The 17,624-nt window shown below is 40.7% G+C and overlaps 1 protein-coding gene across 1 annotated transcript in view; it reads left to right on the top strand.

Annotated features, from left to right (window-relative positions):
* The window catches only part of LOC114666589 (protein unc-79 homolog), a 223,515-nt gene that overhangs the window by 193,916 nt on the left and 11,975 nt on the right, over positions 1–17,624 (top strand). Inside the window, exons 43-47 of the mRNA XM_028821501.2 lie at positions 712–816; positions 4,944–5,021; positions 8,858–8,947; positions 13,228–13,403; positions 14,135–14,318. Of these exons, the coding sequence (XP_028677334.1) occupies positions 712–816; positions 4,944–5,021; positions 8,858–8,947; positions 13,228–13,403; positions 14,135–14,318 (633 nt within the window). The remainder of the gene's footprint in view (positions 1–711; positions 817–4,943; positions 5,022–8,857; positions 8,948–13,227; positions 13,404–14,134; positions 14,319–17,624) is intronic.

Genomic DNA, 17,624 nt, shown 5'->3' with positions numbered 1-17,624 from the left:
AATTGCACTTCCGAGTGGGGCTGTAGAGTTGTCCAGGTGGGTTCCTGGCTCCATGCAGCACCCCCTGGCGGCCACCCCAGCTCCCCACAGGGTTGTGGAGAACTCCATCTCCCAGGAAACCCTGCGGGAAACTGAGGCACCATCGTAAGCCAGGGAGGCTGCCACCAAGCGTCCCAGGGGAGGTAGTGAGATGTCCATAGATGCTCCCCCAGAACATATACAGAAGGGCATGGGACCTGGCCGCCTGTCACAATCCACACATTCTGTAATAAGTTACAAACTTGAGTGATTTGGACTGGACTAAAATAACAGGGGTCTTCCAGTACTGTACCATAAAACTACACCTTTTATTAGGTAGTGCTCTGAAATATAACAAAGCGACTGTCCTAAACGTCTTCAATGTGTGCTTCACACTAAAGATCTTATGGTCCCTTTGGTTTCCCTTCTCCATTGTTCATCCCTCACGGGGTAGCCCAGCTGATCTTTTCTGTGAAAATGTTAACACTGAAACACACAAAATGGATGTTGGCTACCAAGGTCCAGCACCGGCCATGTCTTGAGCTGATGAGGGTTATGTGAACAGAGTAGAAACGTTCAACAGATTTCTGAAAACATTACTACTGTCTCAAGGACGTAAGACCAAAGAAATCTGGCATTTGTATTTCTATTTTTATTTAAAGGCTCTTTTTTTTTTTAAAATGTCCCTCACAGGAGCGTGATAAATTCTACTTGTCAAGGATTGTTGTGCTGGAGCTTCTGCAGGCTTTGAAGTTTAAATCTCCTCTCCCAGACATTAACTTGCTGTTGCTGGTGCAGGTGAGTCTGGGGTCATGGCAGTCTTTACTTGTTTTGTTTTCTTCTGTTGCAGTAAATCAGGAACCAGTATTAGGCTAAATTATTATCAAGAATATTTTTATAGATATAAGTATTATTACTGTGGTGTGCCGGTGCCCTGCTGACAATGGGTTCCTGCTTTCCACCCCATGTTGCTGGTACAGACTGCAGCCCCCTGTCTTGAAATGATTATATTTTTAGATTTCTGTCTATGACGTTTTACCCCTTCTTGAGTTCAAATTCTGCATTGATTTTTTTTAATTAATACAACTATTTGAGACAGTAATCGTTATTTTGAGTCATTTCTACGGCTACTGCTATTTCAGAGTATTTGTTTAACTGTTGCCTGAGAAATGCATCAGAAGAGCGTGGCATGTGACATTATCGTAGCAACGTGTTTAAAGGTCAGCGTTGATGTCTCTTCCCCATCTGAGACTGTAGATAAAACAGCGACTCTGTGTGCGATTGTTAATGACTTTGGTTTCTGACTACGATTTTGGTTTTGGCAACAGTATGTTTGATTACCTACATTTGACTATTGCTTTCGTTCCTGACTTTGTCTCATCTTCTGCTTACTGCTTCTCCTTTTGTGCTCGTGGACTTTTGAATGTTATGCCATATTGTTAGCATTGTTACGTTAAAACTAGAGAGGTTGCTCTCTTTTTAGTTATTACTGTGCTAACTGCACGAGGTGGCAGCGGCTTTGAGGGGATTTGGAATCAGGAAAACACTAACTCTAACCCTAACCGCAAGGATTGAGTTCTGAAGAATAGCCGTTGTCCTAAGCTAAAAAAAGTTCATCTTAATGTCGATGATTTAACATTCTGGAACTAATAAGACTAAGAGTTATTCAAACAGAACTCATAATGTGTTTCAAAATTTAGTCAGGATATCGATTTTTGGTAGCCTAAAAACAAAAAGGAGCATGTAACCAGAGCCAAAGTTGTAAATCGTAGCCAAAAAATAGGGCAAAAAGTATCCATATCCATGGATTCCAAAACAACAAACAATAAACACAACGTCTTTTGGAAGAGTCCAATCAACAAGTGCGCAACGTAACATTTGTACTTGTGTAGTGTTATAGGGTGAATTTCTACATATCATTTGATTCTGTTTATAATTTTTACCTTGAGTGTCTCATTTTCATTGATAACATTTTTTACTTTGAGTTTGGAATTGAAAACGTTTATTATTATTAACATCTTGTTTTGTTGTTTGCACAACATTCCAGGCAGCATCATGTGACCAATTCAGTTGCACCCTTAACATCCTCAGATAGGATGCTACAAACATGGCAGCATTTGTATCCTTCGTGATCCCTTGGTGAATATTCTCAACAAATCTCTCAAAGGGTTAGCACCCGTTAGCTTTCGATTCAGGTTGGCTTTCGGAAATCGTTTTGGTTTCTTGATTTTGTTTTTGTTTCAATTAGTTTTATTGGTTTTTCATGTTCCTTGGCTTTATGGTTCTGACATTTTCTACCTGTTTTTTGCCTTTGGGTCTGATGTGCATTTGGCTTCTCGCACAATTTCTGAGATGATGTCTCACAATAATACTCTTCAACCAGAAATGTTACACATCACACACTTCTGCTTCAGAAGTCCGTCCAGAAATACTCCTCAAAATGGCAGGCCGGGAGGACACTACTTAATTTTGGCATTGATAGATATGTATCAATTGACTCCAGCAGACCTTTTGACCCTGTAGTTAGGATATAGTGGGTTGGATAATGGATGGATGGATGGTTAGATATGTATCAAGCACCAGAACAGATATGAGCATAAAATTCCCCGACCTCTAAAACTAGAGGAGAATTTATAAAACCTCAAAAACAAACTAACAAATTTTAACTAAGATGAATACATGGCAGCCGTCACTAATGCTGAGACAGAACTGTGTAGTGTATGGTATGGTATAATTTCCAACGATGCTGTGTTTTAATTTTTCTGTGTCATTGAATGTGGATAAGGACAAAGTCCCACAGGATTATTATGAGCTGGGAATACTGGGAAAAGCAAACTCGATGCCAACAAATGAAAACAGAAAACAAAAGAAATTTCAAAAATTACTGAAACGCCAATTCGCTGCCTGATTTTTGTCCATTTTCACCGCTGGCTATTTCACGCAAGTAGGTTTGTTTCAGAATTATCCACCGAGGGACGCTGAACATTGGCAACACTACCATATTTAATCCGGAGGTATTTGTCTCGACCCCCAGGTTGTGCTGTGTAGTCAAGCCAAACATTTTTCTGTAAAATAAGTAGTCACGCATTATGTATTCTTGCCGAATTTTCCATTATTGAACGTTTTCAGTGTAAGCACTGATGTCCATACAAATTCAAGTTACAAGTGGAATTCGTCTATGAACTGAGCGTTGCCTCTGCTAGAAATTATAGTCTCATCTGAATGTATGTATTAAGTATTGACTTAGCACCAAGTTATTAATGTTCTGAAAATCTGAAATTAAAAAGAAGAGCAGCATCTTTATCACACACTTCATATCTGCTGTGGTCATCCAAGCGAATAATAGGACTGAAGGAGAGAAAATTTTTGGGGAGCCAACTTGGCCATCCCCATTTATTTCAACAAAATTGTTTATTTCCAAATAAAAACAAACACACAATGCGTTAAAGGAAACAAAACTATCATCTATATATATAATTCACTAAGCAGCCGCCAGCGCAAGCAAGACACTCATGAAGCGGGCAGGATGGAGCCACGCCCACCAACTCTAAGACCATTGGATACGACGACAACTTGCAGAACCACGCCCACCAACTCGGACACAGCAACTCAGAAAACAGGGCGTCATTCGCGTTCGTCTCTGCTACACTCCACATGCACCTCTGAGCCACGTTGACTTTTCATTATTCTTTTCGGTTACGACGCATGACCGCGTCCACCATCTCAAACTGTTTTACACGCCATGGTCTTAGAGTTGGTGGGTGGGTCTTCGTGAGTTGCTCTTGCGAGCGGGCACATGACCAGGCAGTGTGTATGCTTCGAGAACGAGGGTGGATGCGGCAGAACCATCTAAGAAGAGGCATATTTGTTGCGGATATGAATCGCTGTATGCAGTGTGTAAAACAGTTTGCGAGGGGTATCCCATGGTCTTAGAGTTAGTGGGCGGGTCTCTGTCAGTTGCTCTTGCAAGCGGGCACATGACCAGGCAGTGTGTATGCTTCAATGTGAATCGCTGTATGCAGTTTGTAAAACAGTTTGCGAGGGGTATCCCATGGTCTTAGAGTTGGTGAGAGGGTCTCCGTGAATTACTCTTGCGACTGGGCACATGACCAGGGAGTGTGTATGCTTCAATGTGAATCGCTGTATGCAGCGTGTAAAACAGTTTGCGAAGGGTATCCCATGGTCTTACAGTTGGTGGGCGAGTCTTTGTCAGTTGCTCTTGCAAGCGGGAACATGACCAGGCAGTGTGTATGCTTCGAGTGCGAGGGTGGACGCGACAGGACCATCTAAAAAAAATCATGTTTGTTGCGGATGTGAATCGCTGTATGCAGCGTGCGACGGCGGTCCTCCAATTGTCGGTCACAGACAATTGTATGTTGCCCTCTCCAGAGTTCCATCTTTTCATTCACCTACAGTCGTATCCTCAAACCCACCCCATTTGGACAACTGTGTCTTTCAGGAAGTGTTCACCCATCAATACATAATTATGCGACATATGCTACGCCGCAGGTTGGCTAGTCATAAATAATAAAGTGGCTACAATCAATTAGGTTTTCTTTGTCTGCCTTCAGAAAGTCACGGAGATCCTTCACTCTGGTAATTCTGTGTAGAAGTGATGCTTCCTTCCTGGACAGTTGTGTTTTTATAGCCCACTGACAGGAAGGGGCGGAGTTAGTTGCACTCACTGAACTGTTTTTCTGTACTGTGGAGGAAGAAAAAGACAGGACAGTTAGCAGCAGCACTCACACTCAACCTGGGAAGAACTTGGAGGGTGATCTACGGTGAAACTGCTTATTTGTGAGCAAGTTTGTGTAGTGGATACTGGAGCTGTTAGGGATTGGGCATGTGTGTGGTGTATAAAATATCATAATTAAAAAAATAAAAATGGAAACAAAATTAACACTTCTTCACAACTTTTCCTTCAGTTTGTCTGTGCAGATGCTGGGACGCGGTTATCCGAGTCGGCGATGCTGCAGAAACACATGATCGCCTCAGTTCCTGGAGTGAGTATTGACAATGTCTACTGAAAATCACAAGTTGCTACATGAAATGTGAATGTGGAGAAGGCTGCTTGTTTACCACATGACCAGCTAGCATGGCATGGACATTTGTGATCCATCACAGCCGGATATGTATCAGTGAATTTGTCCTTTCAGATACACCTTGTTAGAGAAGGAGAAATCAAAATAGTCAGACTAATTAGCATTCTTTTCAACCATTCATTTTTCTCAACTGAAATAAGTTTATAAAATTCGGAATTGGTGTAAGATGCTCTAATTTAGAGTGTTCATAAGAAATATCATGATTTATTTTATGAAGTAAAAACACATAATAAACAAGAATAGTTGTGCCAGATATTTACAATATTAAAATGTGTTCTTTACTTTAAAAGTCTAAATATTTAAACATTAAACATTTTTCACCCTCTGATGGAGGTCCATAGAGGTCTAGTAAAGGATCAAAAATTAAAAATAACATCAAATTCATATCAGTGACCTTACCCGGGTTCACTTCCCAGGTCCTCCCTGTGTGGAGTTTGCATGTTCTCCCCATGTCTGCGTGAGTTTCCTCCGGGTACTCCGGTTTCCTCTCCCACAGTCCAAAGACATGCAGATTAGGTGGATTGGCGATCCTAAATTGTCCCTAGTGTGTGCTTGGTTTGTGTGTGTGCCCTGCGGTGGGCTGTTTCCTGCTTGCACCCTGTGTTGGCAGGGATTGGCTCCAGCAGACCCCCGTGACCCTGTAGTTAGGATATAGCGGGTTGGATAATGGATGGATGGATATCACTGACCTTAAAATAGTCTGAAGGATACCCCACATGCATAAATTTTGATCCTTCTGGAAGTGGTCCTAAGGACCACCAGTAAAGAGTCAAATATCAAAATGTGATCATATTGGTGATCAGTAATCTCGAAATAGCATAAAACGACACTACACATGCCAATATTACTGACCCCCATTTTTTCCTAGTTTTGTGACCCCTCAGTCCCCATTAAAAAAGGGGTTTGGCTAATGTTGCCTGCACAACTTCAAGTCCTTCTGATCATTTTTGCTGAAGACACCTATTGGTTTATTCTTTGTCATAAGGGTGCACAAAATATAGTCCAAAGGTCTTGTGAGGGTTAAAAATAGAGCATAAGCACCAAAAGCATGACAGCTTGTATAATCAGACATCAAGACAAGTCAAATAATATATCATATGTTGGGGTGTTTCCATACCAGTGAGTCAGGCGGCCCAGAGAAAACAAACTGAGGTGATTTCAAAGCCTTCAGAAGTCATTCTTATCAACACAATGCTATTGAATGGAGCCCATCAAGATGGTCCAGGCATCTGATTAAGATGCCTCCCTGTGAAAGTGTTATAGGCATGTCCTAATGGGGGGGGGGGGGGGGGGGGGGGGGGGGGGGGGGGGGGGGGGAACCCTTGGGGCAGACCCAGGACATACTGGAGAAATGATATCTCAGCTAGCTTGAGAATGTTGTGGTATCCCCCTGGAGGCTTTGGAGGAGATTACAGGGAAAAAGGACGTTTGGGCATCTTTGCTTAGACTGCTATTCCTGTAATCCAGACCTGGCTAAGCAGTAGGAAAATGGAATGGAACAAAAGAACAAGAGAAGTAGGAGTTTAGTAAATGTAAACAAAGTGCTGTTTGAATCAGGGGACCAAACAGATGCCAGCAACCCACAAGGCAGGGTGTACTGACCAGTGAGAGCACAGGATCCCAACCTGGGAAAAAAGGGGTAAGGTTTTCCCATTCAATGCTCTTGTCTGAGAGGGTTTGTAGGAGACCAGTTCTCTCCTGCCTAAGTGAAAGGGGTCTGCAGACAGCCCCTGGTATGAAAAAGAGAAATCATACTTGTTTGTTATGATGTTTCAGCTCACAAAACTCAAAAATAGGCTTTTGATCAAACAATTAGGCTCCATGAGGCCTAGAAACAAAACGTTTGTTTTAGCCAGGGTTCAAATCCCTCTTTTAAGCCTTTTTTGCTCATTTTTGATTCATATGTTTAGGTTTGTATTGTTATTTATGTTAATTATTTACATTATATTTACATTAGTCGTTTTTTTTAGTTTAGTTTATTAAGGTATTATTTTAATTTATACAGTATATGTCTACACATTTTCTGTTATGTTTCATGTGTTTTGTGGGTGGTTCCCCAAGAGTCATGGCCATATGACCATCATTGTCATGGGACTCCTTCAACCCTATAAGGGCTGAGTAAACCTAGAGTCCCTTGCGGTTCATTGAATGCAATATGTGGTGCTGGTGAGTTCTTTTGTTTTATATTTTGATTGAATTACTGGATTTGTGACCGCCATGCTCAGTTTCTTGACCTCCCTTTGGATTTGTGTTTTTTGGACATATTCGCCAGTGGATTGATGGCCTATTATGTAAGGCAACTCATCCTAATCGTTTTGTCCTCCTTGGAGCATTTGTGGTACAGAGCATTTTTTATAATCTATCATTTTATAAAGATTTGTTCGTTTACCCTTTTGTCATACAAGCCACAGGCTGACAGACCCTTCCTTTTGTAAGTCATTTTGCAGTGGTTTTTGGGACTTTGTTTTGAAGGAACTCCCTAGTTCAAGACAACAAAAGAGGTACACTTGAATTCTATACAATGAAGGGAGAGGGAAACTGTTTTTTTGTTTTTTTTTTAAAAAAAGCCTGTCCCAATGACAAAATAAAGTCCCTTCATATTTTGAATTAATTCATTTGTTATGTTCTGTCAATCAAGCTCTGGACACATCTCAAGAAGTCAAGCAAGCACCTGAGCACAATGTGGAGGGGTCTGAATACTTTTAGAATGGAGAAATTTCAGTTTTTGATGTTTAATAAATGTGCAAACCTTTAATGGAGTATGGAGTGTAGATTGATTGGCAAAAATGTCAAATTTATCTAAAGTCAAAAACTGAAATCTGCAACACAGGAAAGTGAAGGCGTCTAAGTGCTTTCTGAATCCACCATACATTTACATCAAATTGAGTTTTGTGCTGTGGCTTTAAACGCCTAGTCCTATTTAGTTATTTTCTTTCAACTGACTTTTTATGATTTATTTTGCAGTCTTAATTGTATCTCAATACTCAAAATAAATGATGAGCAGAGCAGACATTGGTGCAAATGAAACAACACTGAAGGGCAGCCACTACTGTAGTGATATTCACTGATGTGCTTATTAGTAAAAAAAATGACTGGAATAAAATTTGAAGTAGTAAAATATGAACAGCGGTGGAAAAAGTACTGAAGCAGAAGTGTTACTATGTAGACAAAGTTTTACTCAAGTGAAAGGAAATGTAACTTACATTGACAATACTCACGTAAAAATTTTTAAAAAGTAAGCGTGGCAAAAAATTTACAAATTAACGTACAATTTAGTTACTTCACAAAATAAATTAAATTAGTAAATATCCTCCAATTTTCCTATTGTGCAGCAGAAAATATAAGCAGAATATATATAGTAATAAAAGAAAAAAAATGACAGAAAACACGAGTGCACGCACATAAAAACCACTGGGACTTACCAACTCCCGAGAGCAATCAAATGAACCATCTGGAATTGTGGGAGACCCTCCGGTTTTATAGAGTGGAGGGCAGTTCCAGGCAGTGATTGGCAGGTGGCCCCGCCTCTTGGGGGAAAAAAAAACACACGCATCTTAAATAAAGCAAGTCATTAACCAAAGTAACATTAACATAAATAAACAACTCAAAAATGAACAAAATGGACATGAAACAAGGTTTTGAACCCCAGCCAGCGGAGGAAACCTGGCTGAAATACAACAGACGACAGAATGTAAAAATCATTACTGACATTTTGTCTTTTGTTTCCTCTTTTTCAGTGTTCCACTGCAGCAATGGAGTGCATGAGACAGTATGTGACAGAGATACTGGACTTTGTGGCAGACATGCACACGTTAACAAAGTTGAAAGTAAGTCTCACAGCATATACAATCTGAATCGTTTATTTTTCCAACATTTTTAATAAAAATGCCAGTAATTGTAAAAGTCAGGAATAAAGAGTCAGAGGGAATGGATGAAAGGAGCCACAACAACAACAACAACATTTATTTATATTGCACATTTTCATACAAATGATGTAGCTCAAAGTGCTTTACAGAATGAAGAGAGAGAAAAAAGACAAAATATATAAGAAATAAAATTAGGCAACACTAATTACCTTAGAATAAAAGTAAGGTCTGATGGCCAGGGAGGACAGAAACAACAAAAAAAAAACTCCAGACGGCTGGAGAAAAAAATAAAATCTGCAGGGATTCTGAGGCCACAAGACCACCCAGCACCCTGTAGGCATTCTACCTAACATAAATGGCCTCAATCAGTCCTCATGGTTTCCAGGGTTCACATGGAAGAACTTGATGATGACGGTCATGTGGACTTCTGGCCTTCAGTCCATCAATGTAGGGACATCACGGTGCTTTGATCGGGTGGTGGTGGTGCAGATCGCCACCACAGAAAACTGCATAAAGAACAGCAGAGAAAGTAGGGGGTTAGTACAGATTTCTGAGCCACCATGAATGATCACCAGTCTACAAAAAATATTTTTGTTTGCTTCTGGGAGCTTCAGGGAATCTCTTTATTAAAGTTTTTTACACTGATTTCATATATGAAATCGGAATTAATCTAGCACGTCAGGTTTTTGAAATACATATCATTGCAGTTTTGACACTTTTGAATATCAATATAATATATCAACACAACATCTGGAGTTTGGACTACAGTATGTCCCACCAAAATTGTGTTGATGTGTTTATTCTGAAAACAAACCAGAAGACAATACCAGAGACACGTTAAAGCATATTTACGTCACTTTACCTCAATATAAAAGTGAGGTCAGCGTGCCCAAAAATGTTGGAGGCTCTCGCTTTTGCGCTTGTACTGCACATCTGTCTCTCTTTGCAAGAACCAACAGTAGTCACCCATCATGCTCGGAGTGAATTTTCCCCAATGTCAGTTTTCCATCACCTTTATATCTTGATGAAATCTTTCCCCATGCTCATCTCAAACATCGCTTAGATTTGGTGGAAAAAAGTCGAGATGAGAAAGTAAAAAATGTGTCTTCAGTGACATTCTGGCTCCCGTAAGCTAATATACCTTCAGCATATTCTCCATAAGCTCAGTATAATTCTCTGCTCTGTGACTGCCAAGAAAATTCTAGACAACCTGCACGAATGAGGGTACTGATTCAGTTGGCTTTAGTTTCTTTTTGAACTCATTGTCAAGCATCAGTTCACGGATTTCAGGGACAACAAAAACACCTTCCTTAATTTTGGCTTCACTTTTCTCGAGACCAAACTTATTTCTTAAACGTTGAAGCACATCGCCTTTACTGTCCAGTCACCCTAGTTGTCCAGGACCTGGAAAATCATAACTAAAAAATGGGATGTGCTGGACGAAAACGTTTTCAGATTTGGAGTTAGCAAGTGAAATTTTTTAAAGTACAGGTGAAAGAATCCCAGTAGCAAAATGCTTGTTGACCAGTGTAATGATAATTAAATGCATATACAGAATATCAGGATTAAACTAAAATGAAGCTATGAAGTCAATGTCTGTCTGGAAGCTCCTCATTGTCCTGGTCTAGCCAGGCTTTGATCCATGGCTGAAGTGTGTTTTCTGTTTATTTCACTTTTTTGTTGTGTTTTAGGTGTTATTTTGTATGATTTGATTTTGTCATTTCTCTGTTGTATGTTTTGATTCATATTTTGTTTACTAATAATTTTTTGTTTGTGAATTGTGTTAGCTTTCTATTCCTCTACTTCAGTTACTTGTTGTGTCTATGTTGAGCCCGGGGGTGCAGGCCCACCTGATGCAGCTGTTGAGCTATTTAAGGACAGGCAGCTGTTGTCATGGCTGCTTTGGCATTGGTGGTGTTTCTCAGTCCTGTAAATTGTGCTTTGTTTGATTTTTGGTAGTCCTGCTCTTGTTCAAGGTGTAATGACAGACATGAAGTCTGAGGAATACTGTGAGAAAAGCAGTATTAACCAGGAGGTGATTGACGCAAAACAAGAGAAGAGTAGTATGAGAGAGAGAGATGAGGATGTAACCAAAACAGAGAAACCAATAGCATCCAAATTTTGAGGTGGCAGCAGAGTAGAAAGTCAAAAGCAGAAAAGAATTCAGTGAACTGAAATTAAATCTTGAGAATAATGTCTACTCGGTTTGAAGCTAACTGTGGTTAATAACAAGTTCAAGGATATTATCCAAATGAAGAAAAAAGTTCCACAGGAACATCACCATATTTATAAATCGTCACATCTGTTAACATAATTGATGTGACGATTGTGGTGAGATGGCACACCCTGCCACATTGTATAAACAAAGAATGACATGGGACTAAACTCAAACATTCCTAAAGTAATTGAAAATGACCCAGACACCCTCAAAACAAGTTTACAAATTAAAAAGACCATACTATAAGTAAAGATAGCTGTACTGGATGTCTTAATGATGACACAGGGCACTGCTTCTGATTTTCAGTGTTTGGATTTGTTCACCTGGGTTGTGAGATGGAGTCTCAAACATGGTGAAATGGTATGTGAGGCCTCCACAATGAGTCCCAGAAGTGGAAGAGTTTTGATAAGGTACCTCAAGAAAGGTTTGTGGGCATTCTGTGGGTTGGTACCAAAATGGCTCAAACACGGGAAGAAAAGGGTTGTGGTGAGGGAACCTACAGTACATCAGAATTAGGTGATGTTAGAAGTGGTGTCCAGCAGGGGTCAGTGTTAGGGCAGATGCTCTTTTTAAATGAATGATAAGCTTGGAATAATGTGCAGATGATACCAAACTAGGTGGAAGTGCAGATAATGGCAGAACAGTCAGATCATCACAGAGGGACTTGGACATCATGCAGGCATGGGCAGATTTGTGGCAGATGAAATTTAACGTCAATAAATGTAAAGTTTTACACATACAATACACAATAAGAGGTCTGAAAATCAAAAGTACACCTTATGAGAAGGGCTTAGGAATCATAGTGGACTCTAAGCTATCGACATCCTGACAATGTTCAGACGGCGTTAAGAATGTTAGGTTATATAGCACGATGTGTGGAGTACAAGTCTAAGGAGGTTCTGCTCAGCCTTTATAACACACTGGTGAGGCCTCATCTGGAGTGCTGTGTGCAATTTTGGTCTCCAGGCTACAAAAAGGACATAGCAGCGCTAGAAAAGGTCCAGAGAAGAGCGACTAGGCCGATTCCAGGGCTACGGTGGATGAATTATGAGGAAAGATTAAAAGAGCTGAGCCTTTTCAGAGATTAAGACGTGACTGAAGAGTTTACAATTATGAATGGAATTAGTCCAGTGGATCAAGAGTGGGACTTGAAAATAAGTTCAATAAGAATACAGTTGAAAACTTGTTATGGGCTGACTGCACAAATCTTAGAAAGTTTATCTTCAGGTAAAGAACCAAAGACACACAGACAAGTAGTGTGATGGAGAGTCAGACTTTAGGGACCTCTAAATCTCAGCTTGATGTTATTTTAGAGAATCTGGATCAATAGGATGTATGAGTTTGTTGGATTGAATGACCTGTTCTGATCACAATTTAACGGGTTGCCAGCTGGCTTTGGCACAAAATATATCAAAGGGGCACTGTTCAGGGAGTGGATGTGGAGGTGGAGTACTGCTACAAGTATTAGGGGGTTCACATCAATGGCAGACAGAACTGATCTTGTAGCACCAAGGAACTAGAGATGAAAGAGCAGAGCAGACTCTGGGCCGGTCATATCACTTCGAGAGGCCCACTAAATCAACTAGCTGATTAAGAAGCCAGGCTCAGTTATGGGAAGCACTCTGGACCTGCTGGTAGTAGCAGGGAATCAAATAAAAACTGATGGCCATTATGAGCAATGTAACACATCCTCTCTGTGACACACCAGCACTGAGGACTTTTAGTCAATGACTTATTCAGCAGAGTGTGCCAAGAAATGATACTGGGGCTCCTTCGTGCCAATGGCAGTATAGTGCCTTACTGTGACTGCTATCTTAACTTTAGCCAAGTTAGTCATCTTTTTTGCATTTAAGGAGGGAGTTGTTGTTTGTTTTTATAATATTTTTTATTTCTATAACTTCCATAAAAGCTAAATTTCCCCATGAGACAAATAAAGTACCATCTATTTGTCTTTTGATCTATTGTATCTATTTATTTATGGAAAGATAACCATGTACTGTATCTTCATATCTTGAAACCTCAGAGTCATATGAAGACCTGCTCACAGCCACTACATGAAGATACGTTTGGAGGGAACCTGAAAGTAGGATTGTCTCAGATAGCAGCGATGGAAATCAGTAGGGGGAACCATCGCGACAATAAGGCAATCATCCGGTATCTGCCATGGCTTTACCACCCTCCATCGACAATGCAACAAGGGTGAGAAACACCTTTTTTTTGCCAAATTTGATGATCCAAAGCTGGCCATTTGGTCATCATTAACAAGAGAAAGGAGTCTTTTATGAAGGGACTTGTATGCTTTTAGCCTCATTAGTTGAACCTCACAACAGTCAGCTCTAAACTTATGAGAGCACTTTAATATAGTAGACTTTGCAGCCATGAGCAACCTCAGGACATATGATGATGTGAATCCAAAATGTAGCTGTGACGGCTCCCTTTTGACCCAACTGACTACAACCATTAGAAAAGAACCAAAAACAGACAATTTATGTAATGTTCATGTGCAGTTCACAAGATGAACAGGAAATAGAGTTACTGCTTAAATGTTGTGTCTGAGGTTAATTGTGTTCCTTGCTCAGGCTTAGATGTGCTGTTTCCTATGAATTGGAACCACCATATTGGTGGTACAAAAGACTGTGTGGAAACGTGGAAGGGGCCATCCATGTCTTCTTATTAGGCTGTCACCTCATATTGGTAAACTTCTTAATCCTGGGGGTGCCTTCTCAGCACCTGATATTGGAGCGGCAATGGTAGGCCATGTCTTCCTGGGATGGCCCAAGTAATTAATGCAAAACTTTTGAACTTTCACAGGAAGCTCTGCATGGACCCGTGTCCTCCCTTCTTTATTCTTAAAATTTTAGGATCTACAATCTACGCTGAGAGCATATTGTGTGTGATGTTGTCTCATGATTTATTTGTTTTCTTTACAGGCCTAAGGAGTTTATCGAGTGTGTGTCCCATATACGGTTACTCTCCTGGCTTTTGCTGGGGTCTTTGACCCATAGTGCCTTGCACCAAGGATCTACATCATGTATGCCTATACCCCTGGACGCTGGCTCTCAAATTGCTGACCACTTAACTGTTATTTTGATTGGTTTTCCAGAACAATCCAAGGTAACACACAATTCTCTTTTTTTGATTTAATGATTAGTTGAATGATTGCATCAGTGAATACAGTAGACCACTGGGGTCCGAAAGTCTAGCTGCTCACCATCACTATGTAGTTTGTATTTTCTCTTCTTATCTGTGTGGAATACTGACCTGCCACATTAGGTACATTGGAGACCCTGTATGGCTGGATGGGTGGTGGCACCCAATTCCATGTTGACTTCTCCCTTGTGTCCAATGCAGAATTTGATTAGGTGGTGTCTGAATAGTGGGGTTATAAGGTGAGATTTGTTCAGCTAAATGCACTTCGAGGAATACCTCTCAGGAGACGGGGAGTCCCAAAACCTGTAATCCCAAAAAATGCCCACTAGAAGGGGATATCACTTTGAAACCCTGGCTAATAATAAGAGCGTACACAGAGTCTTTTGTGGGCAATTTGGATGGACACTCGTCACATCTAGAAAGTGTTGGGTTGCCAGCCGGGTCACCAACTTTTTATCCAACACAATAACTTTAAACAGAAGGAATGCTTAATGGTGTTAAAATGGTCTGAAATTGAATCTAGTTTAAAAAGGTGAAGTGTAAGGTTTGTGGGTGTTTTTACTCTTAATGTCTACAGCACTCAATGTATCCTGCTCCAAGAAAATGTGCTTAATGTTCTGTGCTGGAGAGTTTCAAAGCAGGTAAGTCCCAATCAGTTCCAAAACTGCCAACTAGAGGGTGAAATCCCATTAAAAGCCCCAGGTTAGTATCACAGAGGGCAATGTAGAATCGATATGAAAAAAAGGATTTATTTTCAAAAATGGCTCTGTTACACAGTGAAGAGCACAAGAGACACAGCAGGAAATGCCTGAAAAGCTAATAGCAATCCAAGGCAAACAAGTCCCGATCGCAAATCCAGAATACAAAGTCAAAAAATCCAGAAATCAACCAAAAAAAGCAAAAGCACAGTGAATCACAGTAGGAAACTCCCAAGTGCATTCGAATGAACTGCAAGGAATTATGGGTTATCCCTGCGTTTATATGGCTGAGAGAAGTCCCTTGTGGTGATGGGCAGGAGGCCTCTACCTCTTGGGGAAGCACCCACAAAATACACAGAACACTTACAGAACATACACTCACTGGCCACATTATTAGGTACACCTCTTCAACTGAATGTTAACGTAAATATCTAATCAGCCAATCACATGGCAGCACCTCAATGCATTTCGGCATGTAGACATTGTCAAGACGACCTGCTGAAGTTCAAACTGAGTATCAGAATGGGGAGAAAGGTGATTTAAGTGACTTTGAACGTGGCAGTGTTTTTGGCACCAGACGGGCTGGTCTAAGTATTTCAGAAACGGCTGATCTGCTGGGATTTTCCCACACAACCATCTCTAGGATGGTCTAGGATGGTCAGAGAATGGTCTGAAAAAGGAAAATATCCAGTGAGCAGCAGTTCTCTGGGTGAAAATGCCTTGTTGATGCCAGAGGTCAGATGAGAATGGCCAAACTGGTTTGAGATGATAGAAAGGCAACAGTAACTCAAATAACTACTTGTTACAACTGGGGTACGCAGAAGAGCATCTCTGAACAAACAATACATCGAACCTTGAAGCAGATGGGCTACAGCAGGAGAAGACCACAATGGGTACCACTCCTGTCAGCTAAGAACAGGCAACTGAAGCTACAATTCACCAAAATTGGACAACAGAAGATTGGAAAAACATTGCCTGGTCAGATGAGTCTTGATTTCTTCTGCAATATTCAGATGGTAGGTTAGAATTTGGTGTCAACAACATGAAAGCATGGATCCATCCTGCCTTGTATCAATGGTTCAGGCTGGTGGTGGTGGTGGTGTAATGGTGTGGGAGATATTTTCTTGGCACACTTTGGGCCTAATCACACATACTACCTGAGTATTGTTGCCCATCATGTCCATCCCTGTATGACCACAGTGTACCCATATTTTTTTAAGCAGGATAACGCTCCATGTCACAAAGCTCATATCATCTCAAACTGGTTTCTTGAACATAACAATGAGCTTACTGTACTCAAATGGCTTCCACAGTCACCAGATCTCAATCCAACAAACTTGCATCAACTGCGTGATGCTGTCATGTCAACATGGACCAAAATCACTGAGGAATGTTTCCAGCACCATGTTAAATCTATGCCATGAAGAATTACACAAGTTCTGAAGGCAAAAGGGGGTCCATCCCAGTACTAGCAAGGTGTACCTTATAAAGTGGTTGGTGAGTGTCCATGGACATAAAAAAATCAGTAATACTGTTAACATAAACAACAAAATAGCCATTAAAACAACATTTGTGCCCCAGTCAGGGTGAAACACAACACATACAACAGACACCTTTGATGTTATATTTTAAAAAACTCCCATGAAGGGCTTTGTTGTTTTCTACCAGTCATGTTGATCTCTGATGCCATCTCAGCCACATCTGCAGGCCTGACAAGTGATTAACAAAACAGAAAATTGATTCTACTGTGTTCTGACAGATGTCAGGGGCTTAGGGAGCAGGGGGCCCTTCAGCTTCAGCCCCCACCTAAAGTCATGGCCGAAATTATCGGCACCCCTGGAATTTTCCCAGAAAATGCACCATGTCTCCCAGAAAATTATTGCAATTACAAATGTTTTTGTATATACGTGTTTATTTTCTTTATGTGCATTGGAACAACATAAAAAATCAGAGAAAAAAAGCCAAATCTGACATCATGTCACACAGAACTCCAAAAATGGGCCGGACAAAATTATTGGAACCTTTTCAAAATTGTGTGTAAATCGTTTTATTCCAAGCATGTGATGCTCGTTTGAACTCACCTGTGGCAAGAAACAGGTGCTGGCAATATAGCAGTCACACCTGAAGCCAGTTAAAATGGAGAAAAGTTGACTCAACCTTTCTGTTGTGTGTCTGAGTGTGCCACACTAAGCATGGAGAACAGAAAGAAGAGCAGAGAATTGTCTGAGGACTTGAGAACAAAAATTGTGGAAAAATATCAACAATCTCAAGGCTACAAGTCCATCTCCAGAGATCTTCATGTTCCTTTGTCCACTGTGTGCAACATAATCAAGAAGTTCACAACACATGGCACTGTAGCTAATCTCCCCGGACGTGGACAGAAGAGAAAAATTGATAAAAGACTGCAATGAAGGATAGTCCGAATGGTGGATAAACAACCCCAATCAACTTCAAAGCATATTCAAGCTGTTCTGCAGACTCAGGGTGGACAGTGTCAGCTCGAACTATCCGTCGACATCTGAACAAAATGAAACACTATGGCAGGAGAGTCCGGAGGACCCCACTGCTGACA

Source organism: Erpetoichthys calabaricus, chromosome 16 (genome assembly GCF_900747795.2).
Source record: "Erpetoichthys calabaricus chromosome 16, fErpCal1.3, whole genome shotgun sequence".
In the NCBI taxonomy this organism is placed as follows: domain Eukaryota; kingdom Metazoa; phylum Chordata; class Cladistia; order Polypteriformes; family Polypteridae; genus Erpetoichthys; species Erpetoichthys calabaricus.
Note: the sequence above shows the minus strand (reverse complement) of the source record. Positions and strands in the feature narration are given on the sequence as shown.